At 37.0% G+C, this 17487-nt stretch overlaps 1 protein-coding gene across 1 annotated transcript in view; it reads left to right on the top strand.

The window, feature by feature from the left end:
- The window catches only part of vipr1b (vasoactive intestinal peptide receptor 1b), a 239703-nt gene that overhangs the window by 195231 nt on the left and 26985 nt on the right, over positions 1-17487 (top strand). Inside the window, exons 8-9 of the mRNA XM_039753682.1 lie at positions 9452-9512; positions 14806-14872. Of these exons, the coding sequence (XP_039609616.1) occupies positions 9452-9512; positions 14806-14872 (128 nt within the window). The remainder of the gene's footprint in view (positions 1-9451; positions 9513-14805; positions 14873-17487) is intronic.

Here is a 17487-nt window from a genome sequence, read left to right as displayed (position 1 = left end):
GTGGCGTAATGGACGGGCAGCGAACCAGCCCATCAAGCCTCCGTCCTGCACATAAGCAATAGCTGTGGCCCCGGTGACTATGGACCATGGGTCACTGCTTGCTGCCGGGAGCCGCATGACGAACACTACACTGCTCAAGCAGCGAAATCACCCCCCTCCAGCGTCCGTCCAGCCACCGCTTGCAGCATCCCCAGGCTGAAGATGACGGAGCAGCAGTTACTAAGGCGCAAGCGTCGCAGATGCGGCCCCGTTCATAAGTCGTAGGTCAGATGTCCGTAACCTGGGGACTGACTACCTGTAATAATGTATAAATGAAAAAAAACTGCAGTGTCATAAATTTTAAGTATTTATCTTGCATCCAGTAAAGTCTCTATTACCTTTGCACATTATCAAGGATTTACTGTTTATATGACTAGATATAAGTATGTCTCAACTGAACTGAAAAATCAGTCTCATTGCACTTAGCTAGGACATTTGGAAAATCAACTGGGCAATAGTGGAAAGGAAATTGATATTTCTAAATAGCCAGATAACTCTTAGACTTAATGTAATAAGTTCATGTGGTTTCAGTCTTATAGGGAAATCAACAAGTAAAGACCGTTTAGAAAATGATTATAGAGAAGTTTGTGTTCAATGTGAACTGGTGGACATGGGCTCATCTGTGAGGACGTCTTTGTGGGGATCAAATGTGGCAGCAGCTATTAATTGTTCTGTTCAGTTATGGGACCTGTAAAAATGAAAGGTAAGATACTTGGTTATAAAAAAATTAAACACTATCAGAGTCTTCCTTATATAGGGAAAATCTTGAAAATGGATGTATTAATCCAATTAACAGTCCAACTGATGCTGGCTTTTTTTGTGAAGAATTAAAATGTGAGTTTATGCCCTTGTATTGATTATATGGAATCAAATAAAATCATAATTGTATACCCTTACCTTTCTCTTAATTTCTTCATTCCTCATTCAGTAAGAAGCGAAGATGATTAGAAAATCATGTTTAATACTACCATTCACTGCCATTGATATTATGAGTACTGCATTATTCTACAGTATATGGTTTGACCAATGCACCAGCATTTTTTCAAAATTTTATAACATTTTTGAAGGCAACAGATTTACTATTTTCTATTCACGGATTTATTATTTGGTCTATTAACAGGCTTATGAACCAGAGATAAATTCTTGGGATTGCCTTAATCATATTCATGGCGCTAAATTGCTTCAGAAATTTCTGTCCCACCACACAAAAACACCTGGTGGATGGATTTGGAGCCCCAGTCTTATGACAGGGCTTTGTTGTAATTCAGAATTTAAATTTGTCTCTGCATTAGTTTCTAGATTTTTTTGAGTTTTTTCTCCCTTTCCATTGTTTTGAAGAACAATGCATTATTTCTGTAATTAGCTTGAGAACTTGAGGTCATTTTTAGGCATCCAAAATTATTTTACATCTTGGTGTGCTGCCATTTTATTTTCCTTGTGCACCTCAGTTTTTTGAGAGGATTTGTTTATGTTCCTATTCCCTTTGCTACCACATGGCAATCAGGAGTTATGATAAATTACATCACCATAGCGAATGTATAAAGGTCAGCACCATGCACTTGCTGGTTTCCGAAGATTGGATTTAAATGAACAAAAAACTTTTGTGGTTATTAATCATTCCAGAGTTTAGGTTTTCTTGCACAGAGACAAAAGTTTTTTCCAGTATGTTTAGGCATTTTGCCTTGTTCATTTTTAAGTCAGTCCCAACAAGCTGCTCAGTTCCTTCTCTTTGAAAAGCATCTCATTAGCACTATACTGCCAATACCATTCCTAAGAATGAAGATGGTGTTAGCTGATGTATCTACAGTATTTGTTTTGCAGTATACATATCACTTAGCATTCTAGACTAAACTGACATTAGATTACAAAATGTTCTACATGTTGTTTTCTGTGGCCAATCTGATGGATTTCTTTAAAAAAAAAAAGTATTGATTCATGAACATTTCTTATTGCAGCTATAGAGTTTCATAACAAATTTTGTGTGACAAGTGGTCTTTTGGTAGATTTCTTTAGAAAATTTAGAGGAACGGGCTCTTTTCACTCCTGCACAATGGACTGCACTGAGCTCCAAGGGACATATAGCACCCCCGACATGACTTTATACCTTTCTGTTCAGCTTCTTCTTTTCTATACTCAAATGACTGACTTGCTTGGAGTGCTCTTTTGTCTTCATTTTGAAACTGTCTTTAAAAGGTCTATGTCATATTGTGAAGCTTTGCAGAGAGTATGCGTTATTATCATTAGGTAACTAGGTAATCCACTTAATTTTATACACTGGTAGAACCCATTAGGAACTTTAATTATGTGCTAATTAAATTTATTTTTGAATTTAATATAATTTAATTTCATTATGGAACATCCTAAAATTTTGCTGGATGTCATGGCCAGCCTGTACACTGGTACTGTGAGTGAGTTGATTCTGAGGTTCGTCACGGGTGTGTTCTTGCTCTTACTCAGTTCAATGATTGTATGGACTGGATGTCTGCGCAAGGTCGTGGGGTCCAGCGACTGTGGGACATCTGTTAGTGAAGAAAGATTTACTGATCTTGACTTTACTGACGATGCTGTGATCTTTGTGGAGTCAAAAGAGGCTGTGATTGGAGCTCTCGAGAAACTGAGCCAGGAGTCTGAGTGTCTAAGCTTTCGAGTGTCCTGGATAACAACTAAGATCCAGGGCTTTAATGACCTCTTGGGCACAGCCATCAGCATTGTATCTGTCTCTTCCTATGAAGTCAGTAGATGGATTAGGAGAGCATGGGGGGGTCATGAGGTCGCTGCATATGTGGCGTATGGTGGTCCCAATATCTCTGCAAATGGACGAAGGTGCAAGTCTTTGGAGTCATGGTGCTTCCTGTCTTGCTATATGGTTGCGAGACATGGATACTATCCAGTAACCTGAGACGAAGACTAGGATTCCTTCTGTACTGTGTCTTCAGAGAATGCTTGGGTACCGCTGGTTTGACTTTGTGTCGAATGAACGGTTGTTTTCAAAGTCCTGAATGAGGCACATTACCTGCATTGTGAAGGAGCGTCAGTTATAGCACTACAGCCATGTGGCGCGATTCTTCAATGGTGATCCAGCTCTCAGGATCCTCATTGTTGAGGGGCCCAGCGGCTGGACCAGGCCAAGGGGATGTTCACGTAACAACTGACTGCAGAAGATAGAGGGTCATTTCCAAAGGGTGGGACTGGTCCGTGCGTCTGCCTGAGGGGGTTGCCAACCGGGATTCTGAGCTGTTCCATCATGTGGTGAGTGCAACAACGTGCTGTACCAGTGCATGCTCCCCCGACCTGACCTGACCTGACCTGGGCAAAAGTTTCTAGATATCCAAAGAATAAATCTCAATTGAGCCTATTTTAAAATTTTAAATATGTATAAATACAATGTGAAACATTGTTGGGGGCTGTTTTTTTTAAATCTCTTTTCTTTTGTTTATCACATGTTATAATTTGCAGGAACTTGAATGCATCGTAAGGTGATTCTTTTAAGCTACTAATAAGGTAGCAACCGCCCCCACCTCAGTGTAAAGTGTAATGAAAAATAGTCAAGAAAGCTTAAAATTTCCTTTTATTATCCTGCCATAAGCTACATTTCTCCTTCCTCACATCTCCTTGTTTATCATCCTAGTGGAGACTTTCTTAATTTAAGTCTAGAGATGGCCTGATTGCATTTCAGGGAGATTGGGTTCTTGTACCTCATTCTGTGGATGAAGGCTAACCTGAAGAGCTCACACCTGGAATCTACAAGTCCACTACAAGGATGTAGAATAATAAGTGCCACTGTTTGAAAGAAATGTGTTAAGATCATGTACACTGTTCTGTCTCAGCAACAGTGATCTATGTTAATTCAGACCTCTATTTGAGCTAAGATTTTTTTCCTGAAGTGATGTGTAAGTTTGTATAAAATTCACATCCACTCAATTCATATTATATTAGTTTTATTATACAAATTTTATTGTTCTTGCATAATGTGTTTATTTTATTAATATATTGATTTGTTGATGTTAATTATTGCCAGGTTTATTAATTCAAGACTTTAATTAATTGATGTGCTGCATAGTGTATGTGTACCTGGATTACAATTGTAGAGGATTACCAAAAGTCCCTGCATCTGACACTGACTCAAAAATTTTCTTATTTTTAATTTTCTTATTTTCATGCACTAGAAGGGGGAAAGCAAAGTAAAATTAAGTTCAGCTCATATTACATATTATACCTCAGAGTCCTTTCCAGGTCTCATGTGGGGTTCTGGCTGACATGCTTTGACTTTATTTTACTAATTCTTTAGGTCATAAAAGCAAACATTTAAACATCAGCTATTACCTTTTCTTGAACGCTTTTGCCACACCTTAAGTTAGCATTTCTTAATCACCACTGTCTACTCTTCATTGGCTCTGATTTTCAGTTACATATGAGGTTTACCAGGCAACTTGATTACAAAAAAATCATTGATGCTTTTTCAGTGTTTACTAAGTCAGTTTTTAGACTATTTGGTTTTGGAAATTATATCTTCTTAAGGTCCTGGGACAGCAAAATGAAAGATCCAGCAGTTGCACTGAATATATTAAAAGCTGACTTAAAAAAAAAAAAGTGGTCGCTGGTACACTTACTTTGTCACTGATACTTAAATATGTGCTTGGTTAAATGATCCTTTTCACAGTAATTTATGCAAACAATACTTTTTAGTTTTACTCAGGTACATTTGTATTTTGCTCCATTACATTTCTGTCACCCTGTGTTACTGTTATATTCCAGAGTTTTAACTTTGTTTTTTGTTTGTTTGTTTTTTCAAACCCCTTCTATTGCAAAGACCTTCCAGCAGCATCTCATTATCAATATGGCTTATTTTGCTAATTTCATTGGTTATTTTCTGCTGTCAGTCAGTCCATCATTCTATTTGTGGAAGCCAGAAGTGAATACCTATCACTTTCTGAAGACTTATTTTAATGACTTTATTAGTCGTAATTGGCTTTCAGTATCCAACTAGAAAAGCTCCACTAAAAAATTGTGCATTTATATATGTTACATAGCTCAAGTAGTTGGTAGTGAAGGCAGAATAAAAAAGAAAACTTACGTTTCCATAAAGAACATATATAACAAGTCTCAGATAGAACAGGACCCAGTGATAACCAACGCTGGACAACAGCTATTTTATATCAAAAACGTCCATTAAAAAAAATGAATGATACTCGTGTCGCAAAATGTCAGGTCATCCAGTTGTATGTTCACGATGTGCAAAGCACACATATTTCTGCTAAAATATTGTTAAATAATCAACCACTAGAACATTAAAGTAGTTCACACACAGGATGCCCCTTCACAGAAGATTATATTTTTGAATTAAAGACCTACCACTCCCCCTCTTTCCTTGGTCATGATTACTGCCAAAGTCTAAACTGAAAATCAGTTCCATCTTTTGAGAAAACCTACATTTTATTTAAAAAAAAGTTGTGGTAAAAAATGAAACTGTCAGCTGTCATGTTTCAAGTCAAAAAAGCAAAGCACACACCAACAAGTAGTTTTTTATCCTCATTCTCGGATAACCAGGAAATGACTTTTATACCATCACGACGTGCCACACACTTCTGGGGCCTCATGTATAAACGGTGCGTACGCACAGAAATGTTGCGTAAGAACTTTTCCACGTTCAAATCGCGATGTATAAAACCTACACTTGGCGTAAAGCCACGCACTTTTCCACGGTACCTCATGTCTTGTCGTACGCAAGTTCTCCGCTCGGTTTTGCAAACTGGCAGCACCCAGCGTCAAAGCAATGGTACTGTTCTTGTGTGATTACTCATTATTTTCATGACGCGGCTTTATAAATACACAGAAACTAACCGCATATTGTTTATTAGTGTAATGCATCTGATTGTAATTAACTCGTAACAATATAATGGTCCAGGGAACAGCCATAGTATTCCAAATACCATAACTGCTTTAGCGTTGTTACTCTCACTTCTATTTCTTCTTCTTCTTTCAGCTCCTCCCGTTAGGAGTTGCCACAGCGGATCATCTTTTTCCATATTTCTCTCACTGCACGACTCGGAGTATTTATATCACTGTATCTGAGTGTGAATCACAGCAGCAGCTGATCGGAAAGAGAATTATCGGTATACGCATTAAGCACACGCTGTCTCTGCCACTGCAAAATGTTTTAAAGCCTTTCCTGTACGGACCTCGCGGTTCAGAAACAGTTTAATCCCAAGAACTTTAAATGCACTCAATCAATTGCACCTTGTAGAACTGTTTGTACTTATAAGTACAATCACCCCACTGTAAACTTGCACTACAGTTATAATATCTCACAACCTGGGCCACTTTATAAAGCGTATTTACATATGATGACGATATCATTTTTAAGGTGAAATGAAGCAAAATATGTTTGTTAAATTATACACATAAAACTTTAACTTCATTTAAATAATCTATATTCTTCACTGGGAGTGTCGTGAAGGATAGAATAATTAAACATGTACTACGAAGATATTTCAATGTTCTTTAAACGTTTTGAAGAATCGGCGCTAAGCTTACAGATGGCTTAACGTCTATTACAGAGCTGATTGTATGGCGATTGGTTACTTGGGGAAAGAAAAGCAAGGACTCTTGGGCGGCCAAGCCAATATATATTGAATATAAAACAGAAAGAGAAAATAACAACACAGCTAAAAACGCAGCGACAAATTTCGACAAAAGATAATGCTTGTCATGAGCACGAGGCTCATGAAACACATGTTTAATAATGTGCTTTAGCTCCTATCATCATGAAAATGACATCACGTATACATCTCAGTATTTTAGTTATTCAGAGAGCTGTAATATCACAAATGTAATGGACTCTGTGTCCAGTTGGAGGAAGAGAGCCAGTTTAAGAAGCAAGTAGTGATTCACACACATAGATCACATACGAGTAGAAGATCAAATACAAAACAAAGCATTTAACGTGCTACTTTAATTATGATGTAATTTTGAGAAACTGGTTAATTAAACGATTTTAAGATGAAGTTTATAATGTTCTACTAAATGACAAAATAAACTACGTGATTAAAGTGGAAAATTCGAGATTAAAGTTGACATTTCGTGCTTTTTCCCCACCGTGTGCCTTTTTTCTCTGTACCCTTATAAGCTTTCATATGACACTCAGACAGTGGGCTTACAACTCTTCTTTTCACGGCAACTTTGATATGTGACTTCTTTTTTTTTTCCGGCACTGTGCGATTTTGTGAATGTGAGCTTTCAAGTTTCTCCAACACGCTATATCACTCGATCAACTTCATTTTGTTGATTATACCATGGTTTATTTGAACAAATAGTATGTTTTTCCTTTGCCTCCACTTGGTATTCGCTGAAATTCTTATATTTTCCCCGTGCTTTTCCCATTGTCTTTTCACAGAAGGCTGCGCTTAAGGGCGATTTATATTGATTTGCATATTCAAATAGGCGTAATTCTGGGAGGATTTGGGGCGTTACAAAATGCGCGTGCACGAGCGTTAGTTTTCACGCTGATCGGGATTTATGTAGTGGAAGAACGTGGAAGTTGGAGTACGCACAGATTCCTGCATCTGGATTTTTCTGTGCGTAAGCACATTTCGGCTTTTGTGCTTACGCCATGTTATAGTGCGAGTTCTACGCACGGCATTATACATGAGGCCCCTGGTCTTTTCTTCATAGCAACATTATGGCAACTACTTCCAAAAGGTTATAAAATTTTTTAACCCCATTAAATCAAGTTCAAAACTAAAAATAAACTTCAGAAATTAATTGAGTAACCCAAAATGGCATGTATAAAGTCCCAAATAAAAGCTTGAAAAGTGTGAGGGAAAGAAAAACCCAAAACCAATCTGTAGCACCCGTGTTTCACATGCAGAGTCAGAAATGTTCTTGGGATATTTACATAATAGTAATACAGTGTATTGTTTTGTCAGCTTATTTGTAAGTCTGCAAGTGACTAGCAATGATCAGTAATGACAGTTATTGAATCACACATCAAGCGTGAGTGATAAAAAATGTCAATCTGGCAGTTTCATTGGATAAAAATCTGCAGCATTGATTAAATTATTTTTAAGCTTTGTGATTTTCATGTCAGAAAATCCTACATCATGATCCTAAGCCAAACCTTAATAAAAAACAAGTATTAACTTATTTTGACCTTTTAACACCACCTCATATGAAAAAATAGGAAATGTGTCCATGTTCTTGTCTGCTAAATAAGGAAAATCTAGAAGTCTTCTGATTCTACATTCTAACGGAAGTAAAACTGATTAATTTGTAGAGCAAAATATGTGGAATTGATGGCCTAAAATTCTCCACCACTATTCTCTATGCACTTGTTTCTCCCGTGTTATTCAAATGTGATTTTTCAGTCGCATTCATTTAATTCGGTATACTTTATGGCTTAACTGCAGTAATTTTACAGAAACGTTTTGGGATTTTGAGTGTTCCTTTGTAAGACCTTTATAAAAAAAATTGTGAAATAATACAGTACAGTGATCCCCCGCCTATCACGGAAATTACATGCCAGACCTACTGTATATTCACCGAAAGGTGAAAATCCGCGATATAGAAAGACCATATAAATAAACATTTTTTTTATAGTTTAAGCCTTAAAATACCCTTCCCACACGCTTTAAACACTTGTAAACTTGTAATGGTAAGCGACGTCTGCGTAACGCTTTCCTTCCCAAAGCATATCCAGGAGTTTTACCTTCTCCTGAATGATCAAGGTCTTCCTCTGGCGCTTAGGCTCACTACTACCAGAAGGCTTAGAAGATGCAGGACACTTGGGAGCCATCGTAGGGCTTGAAATGAAAAGAAAGGTTCACAAAAAAGTTTGCTCACAATAATCGGACCACAAGCAAGGTACGCGATACGCAGAGAACTGAAATGCGTCAGAGGCCCACGCTCGCTATTTTTGCGAGATTACACCACGTTAGCAGCAGCCAATCAGAGCCCAAGAGAATGAAAATCGCACTCTGATTGGTTGAGTCTCCTCTTTCAGCCAGTAATGGGCTTTGTAAGAAATCATCTGGGCACTGTATTGCGAAACTCTTTCTCTACCATAGTGTACAATGTGCGTATAAAATTAGATATGTTCCATAGAAAAATCCGCATGGGGCGTGATAACAGAACCGCGATATAGCGTGGGATCACTGTATTCAGTTGATATGAAATACTTATTATGAGACATACCATAACACGCCATAAGGCATCTTAAAGGGAACGATTTTGAGTGACTCTTGATGTGACAGACGGGCATGTCTGTGATTTTGTATTTTCATTTTTCTTTACTTTTCTCCATAAAGGTTCATGTATGTAGTTTCCCAACTGTAGTGATTATTTTATGCTGGTTCAGTAATTGTTCACTCTGTTGATATGTTTTTTTATCTTTTTCTTTTTCAATCTCTACGTTTAGGGGGTCCATCAGTATTCATTGCTGCATGGAGCATCACAAGGGCTTATCTTTATGATAAAGGGTGAGTTTTTAAAGAAAAAATGAACCCCAGTACAATGTTTCCACCTTATATGTACTGATTTTAATCGGTTGAGTGGTTAGTAAAGATGGTACAGTACATGTTTTTCTTTTTGTGAGCTGATTAAAGTCAAAGGCCATAATAGACTCAATAAATAACTCAAAGCAAAAAAAGGATTTTTTACTAAATTAAATGACAAATTGTTTTTTGTACTCAGGGAAGAGAACAAGAGCTGTGTTCAGATATCAGAAGAGTTGGGAGTGACACTTGAGAGAGGAGCTCTTGCTCTGCAAAATGGAGCTTATTAAATGAAAAAGTGCACATCAGCAAGCACCTGTTTTTGGTGAATGCACTTAATTTACTTTTAAGGATTTTTGAGAGCCAAACATACATTATACAAGGGTAAATAAAAAAGTAATGGCAATTTGAAGAGTACCCGGCATCCGTAACATAGAGAGTCTGACGCAATGCAACATGTTCACAATGGCTTATATGTACTTCAAACATACACAGCACAGCACTCTGCCATTAGTCTAGTTAAAGCCAAAGTAAAATGAACATGGACAATCCTCTCCGGGATTACACCATTATTGAACTACACTCTGTCATGAGATTTGTTTGGGCACAGGGAGTGAGACCTGCTGAAATTCACAGAAGTATGTTTGCTGAATACAGAAGTGAAAACAGTATGATTCACAAAAAAGTTTATGAATGCGTAGAAATTTTTAAAGCAGGAAGAACAAGTGTATCTGACAAAGCAATCTGGCTGACTATTAATATCACACACACAAGTCCACATTTACATTTTCTGGTGCTTGATTCAACAATGGTGCAATCCACTGAAGGAGTGTTTATGTTCATTTGACCTTGGCTTTAACTAGACTAACATCAGCTTCTAGCTATTGCGATTACAGTGTAATTTTCAAGTTGCCTTCAGTTTTTCATTTACCCTCGTACCTCTAGCCACACCGAGAAAGCAGGAGCATTAGTTTGGGCGATAGCTCTTTACACATCTTTAGCACTTAAAAAATTTGCTGTGCCTGGATAAAACACCTAAAGAAATGAGGAGAGTATGCAAGCTCTGAAAAGACAGTGGCCAGATCAGGATCTCAGCCTAGTCTCCAGGGTATAGCAACATCAGAATTAACAACTGCATCACCAGTTGAGGGTAATACAATTGTTAATAATAAATAATATGAAGTCTTTGGGTTGTTGTGGAGTAAATCTTTGCATTAGGAGTTCATATAAGCCACAATCTTATAATATTGACACAATTACTTTAATTTTTTGCAGCAGTCCTGAAGAGCAAATTACTGTACTTAATTGGTAATGTGAACATGTGAAGTTATCAAGCTAGCTTAGAGAGCATATGAAGATCAGGTTATGTAATTAAATTAAGATTTTCAACATTGTGGCATTTGCATTATCTCTAATTATCCAAGCCAGAAGTTGTTTTGTTTGTTTGGAGGGTTGTGGATTGTCGTAATATTTATATTTTTCTTGAGGTTTTGCAAAGTTTTAATCTCCCCCTTGGGACAAATAAAGTTATATCTATCTATCTATCTATCTATCTATCTATCTATCTATCTATCTATCTATCTATCTATCTATCTCCCATACAAGTACTGGCTGGGCCTTAACATGCTTAGTGTCAGGTGGCTTACCTGGTGCAGGTGGTATGGCTGCTATCACTACAGTTTTTTTAAATATTTGCATTGAGCTAATTCCAGAGCACCAAAATAAGGACTACTTTTCTAAACTAGAAGAATGGGTTATGTTTGTTTTTTTGCAGTCACTTTCTAAATCCACCCTTTAAAGATATGTCAGGCCACATGTATTAGTTAACATTTTAGACAAATTTTTGTTTGACAGAGATCTAGTTTAAGCACATAATTACCATTAGTTTAAAGTACAGAAAAGCTAAAAGAATGGACATATTTTGTGTTCGATGTTGTCAAGAAAAGTTGTAACTATCTCTAAACCTATAATGAAATGAACAAGGTGATGAAATGAATGGTTTATTTCTTTAAAGATTTAGCTATGGTAATAACCTAGTACCCTAATTTGAAATAATGGGTGCATTTTTTGGTATAATGAGCATTTTATGAAAACTGAGGAGTACGACTGCTAATTATTTTATGATATCATAGAAAAGGCTGTACTGTTGTAAAGACTATTTTAAGCAGAAAATTACTTTTAAATTAAAAATGTATAGAAAATGTTTATCTGTGCTGTTTCTATAAGTAGAGAAATGTGAATTTAATGAGTAAAAAGAAACAGCTCAGAGGTTCACATTGAATCTCAGTAAGAAACAAATAGAAGAGAAATGCAGAAATGTAAAATAACTGCAAAATGTCATGATCATCAGTGCATAATCTGAAAAGCAAAACTCTTCAATATTGATATTCATTTGAAAAAATGCAACACCTGTTTCTAGGTGAACATAAAGAAAGAGAAGTAATAAACTGTAAATAATTTAAAAATGCTCCACAGATCAGCTTCTGTTCAGTTGTAAAGTTTTACTTTTGTGAAGTCAGCATGCCAACAAGAAAATAAACACATAAATAATGCACAGTTGTGGATTTATGACATAAATAAGAGAGAATCTGAAAGTTCAGTCCTCTAAGAAAGGATTCAGAAGAAGGAGGCATCCCATGAACTTGATGGAAAGAATGCCAACTACACCAAAGCATAAAATTAGATATTTATGGACAGATCATCATTCAGAGGTTATCTTATAAATTTATAAAAAATGAAATAGAAAACTAAGATAATGCAACCATACTGCATTGACAAGCAACCTGGACAGGTTATTAGGTCATTTTGTTCTTATAAAAAAAGTACTTTTGTTTCCTTCCTCCTGAAAACAACATCAGCAAAGTTTGGCTGAAAATAGGCCATTCAGTTCAACTTTCATTTTAGCTGTTTCAAAATATTTTCAAAAATGCAAGTACTCAATTGTGATTATTAGTTGCTTATTTAATTTAATTTAATTTATTTATTATTGTTAATAGTTGCTTATTTCATATTTGTAGTTCTCCATGTGACTCACTAGCAATGGTTTCATTTAAATGAATGCATACAAAACATCCATCCAGGAGCACATTTTATTGGGCAGTATACACTCATAAATATTATCATTTTAATCTTCGTTACACATCTTTGGGAATTAACTGTAATAATACTGCTTGGTAAAAGTGATCCTAGGCCTGATCACCAAAATAACTTAAATAACTTAAGATAGCTTACAACAAAGACATAGGCTTACTATCACAGTGGTGCCACGAAAACCAATTCTTACCCTTAAAGTCCGAAAAGACAACGAGTTAGTCATAGATTACTGGATTTTTCTCATCGACATCAGCATGAATTAAGTGGAGAGGGTCAGCAACTTTAACTTTCTTGAAGCTACCATCAGAGATAACCAAAAGTGGTCACAGCACATCTCAGCTATCGCTAAGAGGGCTTTCTGCTTTTTCAGACATGTGATGAAAGCCTGAATATCTATTTGGTTCTTGTTTCTGGTTTCCATTAGGGCTTTTTGTAATGTATAAATTCATTCTACTATTACGTTTTACTTTTGATGAAAGTAAATTATTTTAATGTCTCCCTGCAGTGCCATCTTTGTTTTGTGTGGTTGCTGCCATTCTGTGGTCAGTTTTGTTAGAAGCTGGTACAGCTGTATTTGGCATGGAAGCCTGGGAGTGTGTAAGGTCCTGCTTGCCTAGAACATATGCATTTACTGGTTGTTCAAGATTGTAGGTACTAAAAAAACTTCAAACTTATGTGTGTGTTATAGCTCTTTGGTTTTCGTTCAATAGTTCGTTTCTTGACTTTTGATTAATGTTTTGGGTCTGATGCCAGGTGTGTTTGATTCCCCGTTTTTTCAATTTGGCCAGGGTTTTTGATAAATATTTGTCTTCTGGGCACTTAACCTTCCATTGCTTCGTCCTGGGTATGACGTTAACCTGCATCCAGCCTTGCAAGCAGGTTCTCCAACTTGCAGGAAAAACTCAGGAGTTGGTGACAGGATTGGCACTGCAGCCACCGTACAAAAACCTCCCATTGTTCCAGTGTGGTGCCGAGGTGCCACCCGTTGCACTGCTACACTCGGGTTCCAATTCAGGTGGTTTGTTGTGTGGTGGATGTGTCAATGTGCTGTAATCAGCACATGCTCCCAATCTCTCCTCTCTCTCTCTTTATTCAGTTGCCTAAGTGACTTGCCACAATTCCATCCTTTGCCAGATCAGGGACAAAATTTAAACTTAATCTGGTTGGGACACCAGTCAACTGGAGGCCATAGTCACATAAGCCGCTTTTCCACTGCATAGTACGGCACGACACGGTTCAGTACAGCTCACCTTTGTTCGGCTCAGTTCAGCTCGGTTTGCATTTCGACTGCAGTTTAGTACCGCTTTAGAGTGGGCGGGATTATTCACGTGTCGTTATAGTTGCGCCGCCTCTACTGCAGTGACACCGTGGAACTTTTACAACAACACGCAGACAACGACAACACTTTAGCTCGATGACGCGCAAGGTTAAACATCTAAAAAAAGCACATCACTAGCTAACTTTTGTCACTGTTGCAAAGCATAAAATGAACTTAACTGCCAGTGTAACATTAAAATGCTGATTCTGTATATTACAGATCTTCCACATTTTGCAAAAAAGTCGCCGCAACAGACCATCTGTTTGGACATTTAACCGTGCTTCAGAGAGGTGGGATGTGATTGTTCCCGGTTTTACAAACACTCAGTGGCTGGAGAACTTTCGAAACTTCCGCGTGTCTGTACCTTTAAAGAAAAGAATAGCCAGTGACGCAGTAATGACGATTTTCTCCGGCCAATCAGTGACCAGCAGAGTTTACACGTCACATTTTGGTAACGGTTCGGCACGCTTGGAACCTCGGCTGAGGTGGTACTAAAAAAAGGACCAGGTACCAGGTACTGTTCCCAGTGGAAAGCCCCGCAAAAGTGAGCTGTACTGAACCGTGTCGTGCCGTACTATGCAGTGGAAAAGCGGCTATACATTGCAGAACAGGACAATATGTATGACATCAGTAGCAGCATAATGAAGACAAAATTAGCATTTTTCCATAACATTTCTTTCTATCTGCATTGTATCTGTGTCAGTAACATGAATTAACAGAAAGAATTTTCAGTAAAAGTATTTGTAAAATGATTTTTTCTTTTGTCATTATATATTCATACTTTTGTATTAAGCTTAAAAATTATTAATGTAATCTTCCCTGCCTGTGTTCCTACTTAAAAAGTAATTTTTTTTTTTTTTGTAAAAGTTGCTGGAATGATATTGAACCTCCATACTGGTGGATCATCAAAGCTCCAATTTTGGTTTCCATACTGGTAAGTGGTTAACCTTAAAAAATGAGCAGCATTTTTAAAAGTACTAATTTTCTACATTTATGTATTTGCCTTTATTTGAAGACATGGGTAGTAAGAGTGACACGCATAAAAAATGTCACTGGAGGGCTAGACAGACACCGTATTTTTGGCTTATTATACAAGATGAGGACATTAACATCAACAGTTCCATATTTATAATTGTTTTGATTAAAATATATTTTTAATACAATATTTTCTGTATTTTCTGGAATAAAATGAAAAAGTCTGTAATCTTCTACAAATTCCTTAACAATGTGGACAAAATAAGACAGAGAAGTTTACAATACCATATAAAAAGAGCCCCAAAGGACCAACACTAAGGAAGTGCTTCCTGCAGACAGGTGGGCCGCATAAAGGTGTTTAAGGGTTTTGAGAAACTTGCCAACATTAACTGATAATGATAGTATTGCAGATTCTTGATCCTCAAACCCATTTGCAGTATTCAAAAATATTACAAAAAAGAACACAACCCAAAATCCGTAATATATACACACTGCTGGCAGTGAGGTTTAGTGGTTAAGATTTTGGACTTCAAACCCAGAGGTTGTGGGTTCAAATCACGTTACTGACACTGTGTGACCATGAGCAAGCCACTTCACCAAAAGAAATGTAATCAGTTTTATGTTAAGTGTGTAATGGCGTCAGCCATATAATTAAATCATAATAATAATATAGCAAAAGAAAAATGCCAATGAGCTCATACCTCACCAGAGAACTGAAGCAATAGGAATATATAGGGCTGTTCACGTTACCTCAGGATGTCCTAATTGCAAATAAGTGGGGTAAGGGATGAAGTCAAAACTACAAACCCTACAATAAACATAAAAAGATAGGCGATGGTAAAAATTTAAAAGAAAGACAATGCTAACATTGACAAATTAAAAGCATATAGTAACAAATGATAGTCATCCCAAAAGAATGGAGCTATGCAGTGACGTTGTTGTTGTGATTTAAGTTTGTAATTTATTTTTCTTGTGAGAACTCCAGGATGGTATTTCTATAATCTATTCATCTATTCTGGAGTTTTCTGAGCCACAAAATCTAATTCCGACATTAGTTTCTGTCTATAAAGTGTCTTGAAAAATGTATACATTTTTCAAATCTTTCTGTGATACCATTTTGTTTTGTTCAATGGTCCTGCATTTTTGCCAAGGTTGCATTCACTATTACTATTGTAAATTACCCACAAACCCCTGTGAGTGCTTGGGGTGTGACTTCATCAGTGGGACTATATAAAGGTTAATTAATGTGTGCAGTCTTGAACCATTTGAGTATTAGGTAAAACCACTTTTACTGTAATTCTTTGAAATTTAAACTGTTTCTGGTTATCTAACATTTGTTCTGGTAATTGAATCTTTGACCATAGTGCAGTTTCATTTTTTTCTTCTGCTTCTCTTTTGACCTTGCTTTCCCTTGTGATCTCTTGTCTGTTTTTGAGTCACAACAATTGTAGAACCATCAAAGGCTTGATTGCACTTGCTTTGAGTGTTTCCCATGGTTTCTTTTTTCTCATGGGCTTCTTTAAAGGACACCAGCTTCCTAGTACAGTCAAAATAGATGCTGTCAGATTAAACGACAGCTCTAAGCTATCTCAGTATCAGCATGTATGGGTGTTATAATAAGTGTGCCTCAATGTACAGTATATACTCACATATAAGTCGGGTCTTGAAACCCGAAAAATCAATCATAAAATCAGGCCCCGACTTATACACCTGTTCAAAAATGCAACACTTAATCTTGCCTCCTCCAATCTCGCAGCAGTTTCTCAGATACATCGAATTTTGTTGCAGCAGCACACTTACCAATTTCTTTTGTTGCTTCATTGATGTTTAATTTAAAGGATGCTCTTACGATAAAGGTGTATGAGGATGTGAGATACAGAAAAACACAAAACAGTGCAAATGTTGCTTCAGAATAGTTTGGGAATTACCATGTGGTCACGTAGGCACAATACATAGAAAAAAATGCTCCATGGTTATTCTCTTAGGTGGACATTAGCATATCATAATCTCTTGGATCAGTAGCATGAGTTTTCCGCGTTCAACTTATACGACCGGCATTATAAAATACCAAAAATTATACAGTAAAGTCATGTCCCAACATATCTGTGGGAGAACTTATCCACAAGTATATACGGTAAGTACTTAAATTTTGGGCTGCCATGATTAAATGATATCAATTAAAAATTTTAGTCGAATTGTATTTTCTTAATCGACTAGTTGCCTGTGTCCTTCCCACACACTGTGCGCCACATGCTAAGACTCTCTGTACTGTTTTTGAGTGGCTAATCATGGCGGCTGCCTCATTACATTCAGCAGAAGAAGGTCCCTTCAGACATTGGACAAAATTCTCCTCTGTGTTGGAGTATTTCACCCATAAATCTAATGAATTGTTTGTTCTTTGTGTAAAAAAACAGTTGGTGTTCCAAAACGGCACTAGCCCAATGCATGAAGACCTGAAGAGTAAGCGCCACAGAAAGTATAGCATAGGACCGTATGTAACCCACTTACACTCACTTAATAGTTCTTTTAGTGTTGTAAAGCTGGTTATCTCGAAGAATTCAGGCTAGTGACTAG

Source organism: Polypterus senegalus, chromosome 5 (assembly GCF_016835505.1).
Source record: "Polypterus senegalus isolate Bchr_013 chromosome 5, ASM1683550v1, whole genome shotgun sequence".
Taxonomy (NCBI): Eukaryota; Metazoa; Chordata; class Cladistia; order Polypteriformes; family Polypteridae; genus Polypterus; species Polypterus senegalus.
This window is presented reverse-complemented; position numbering and strand designations above follow the sequence as displayed.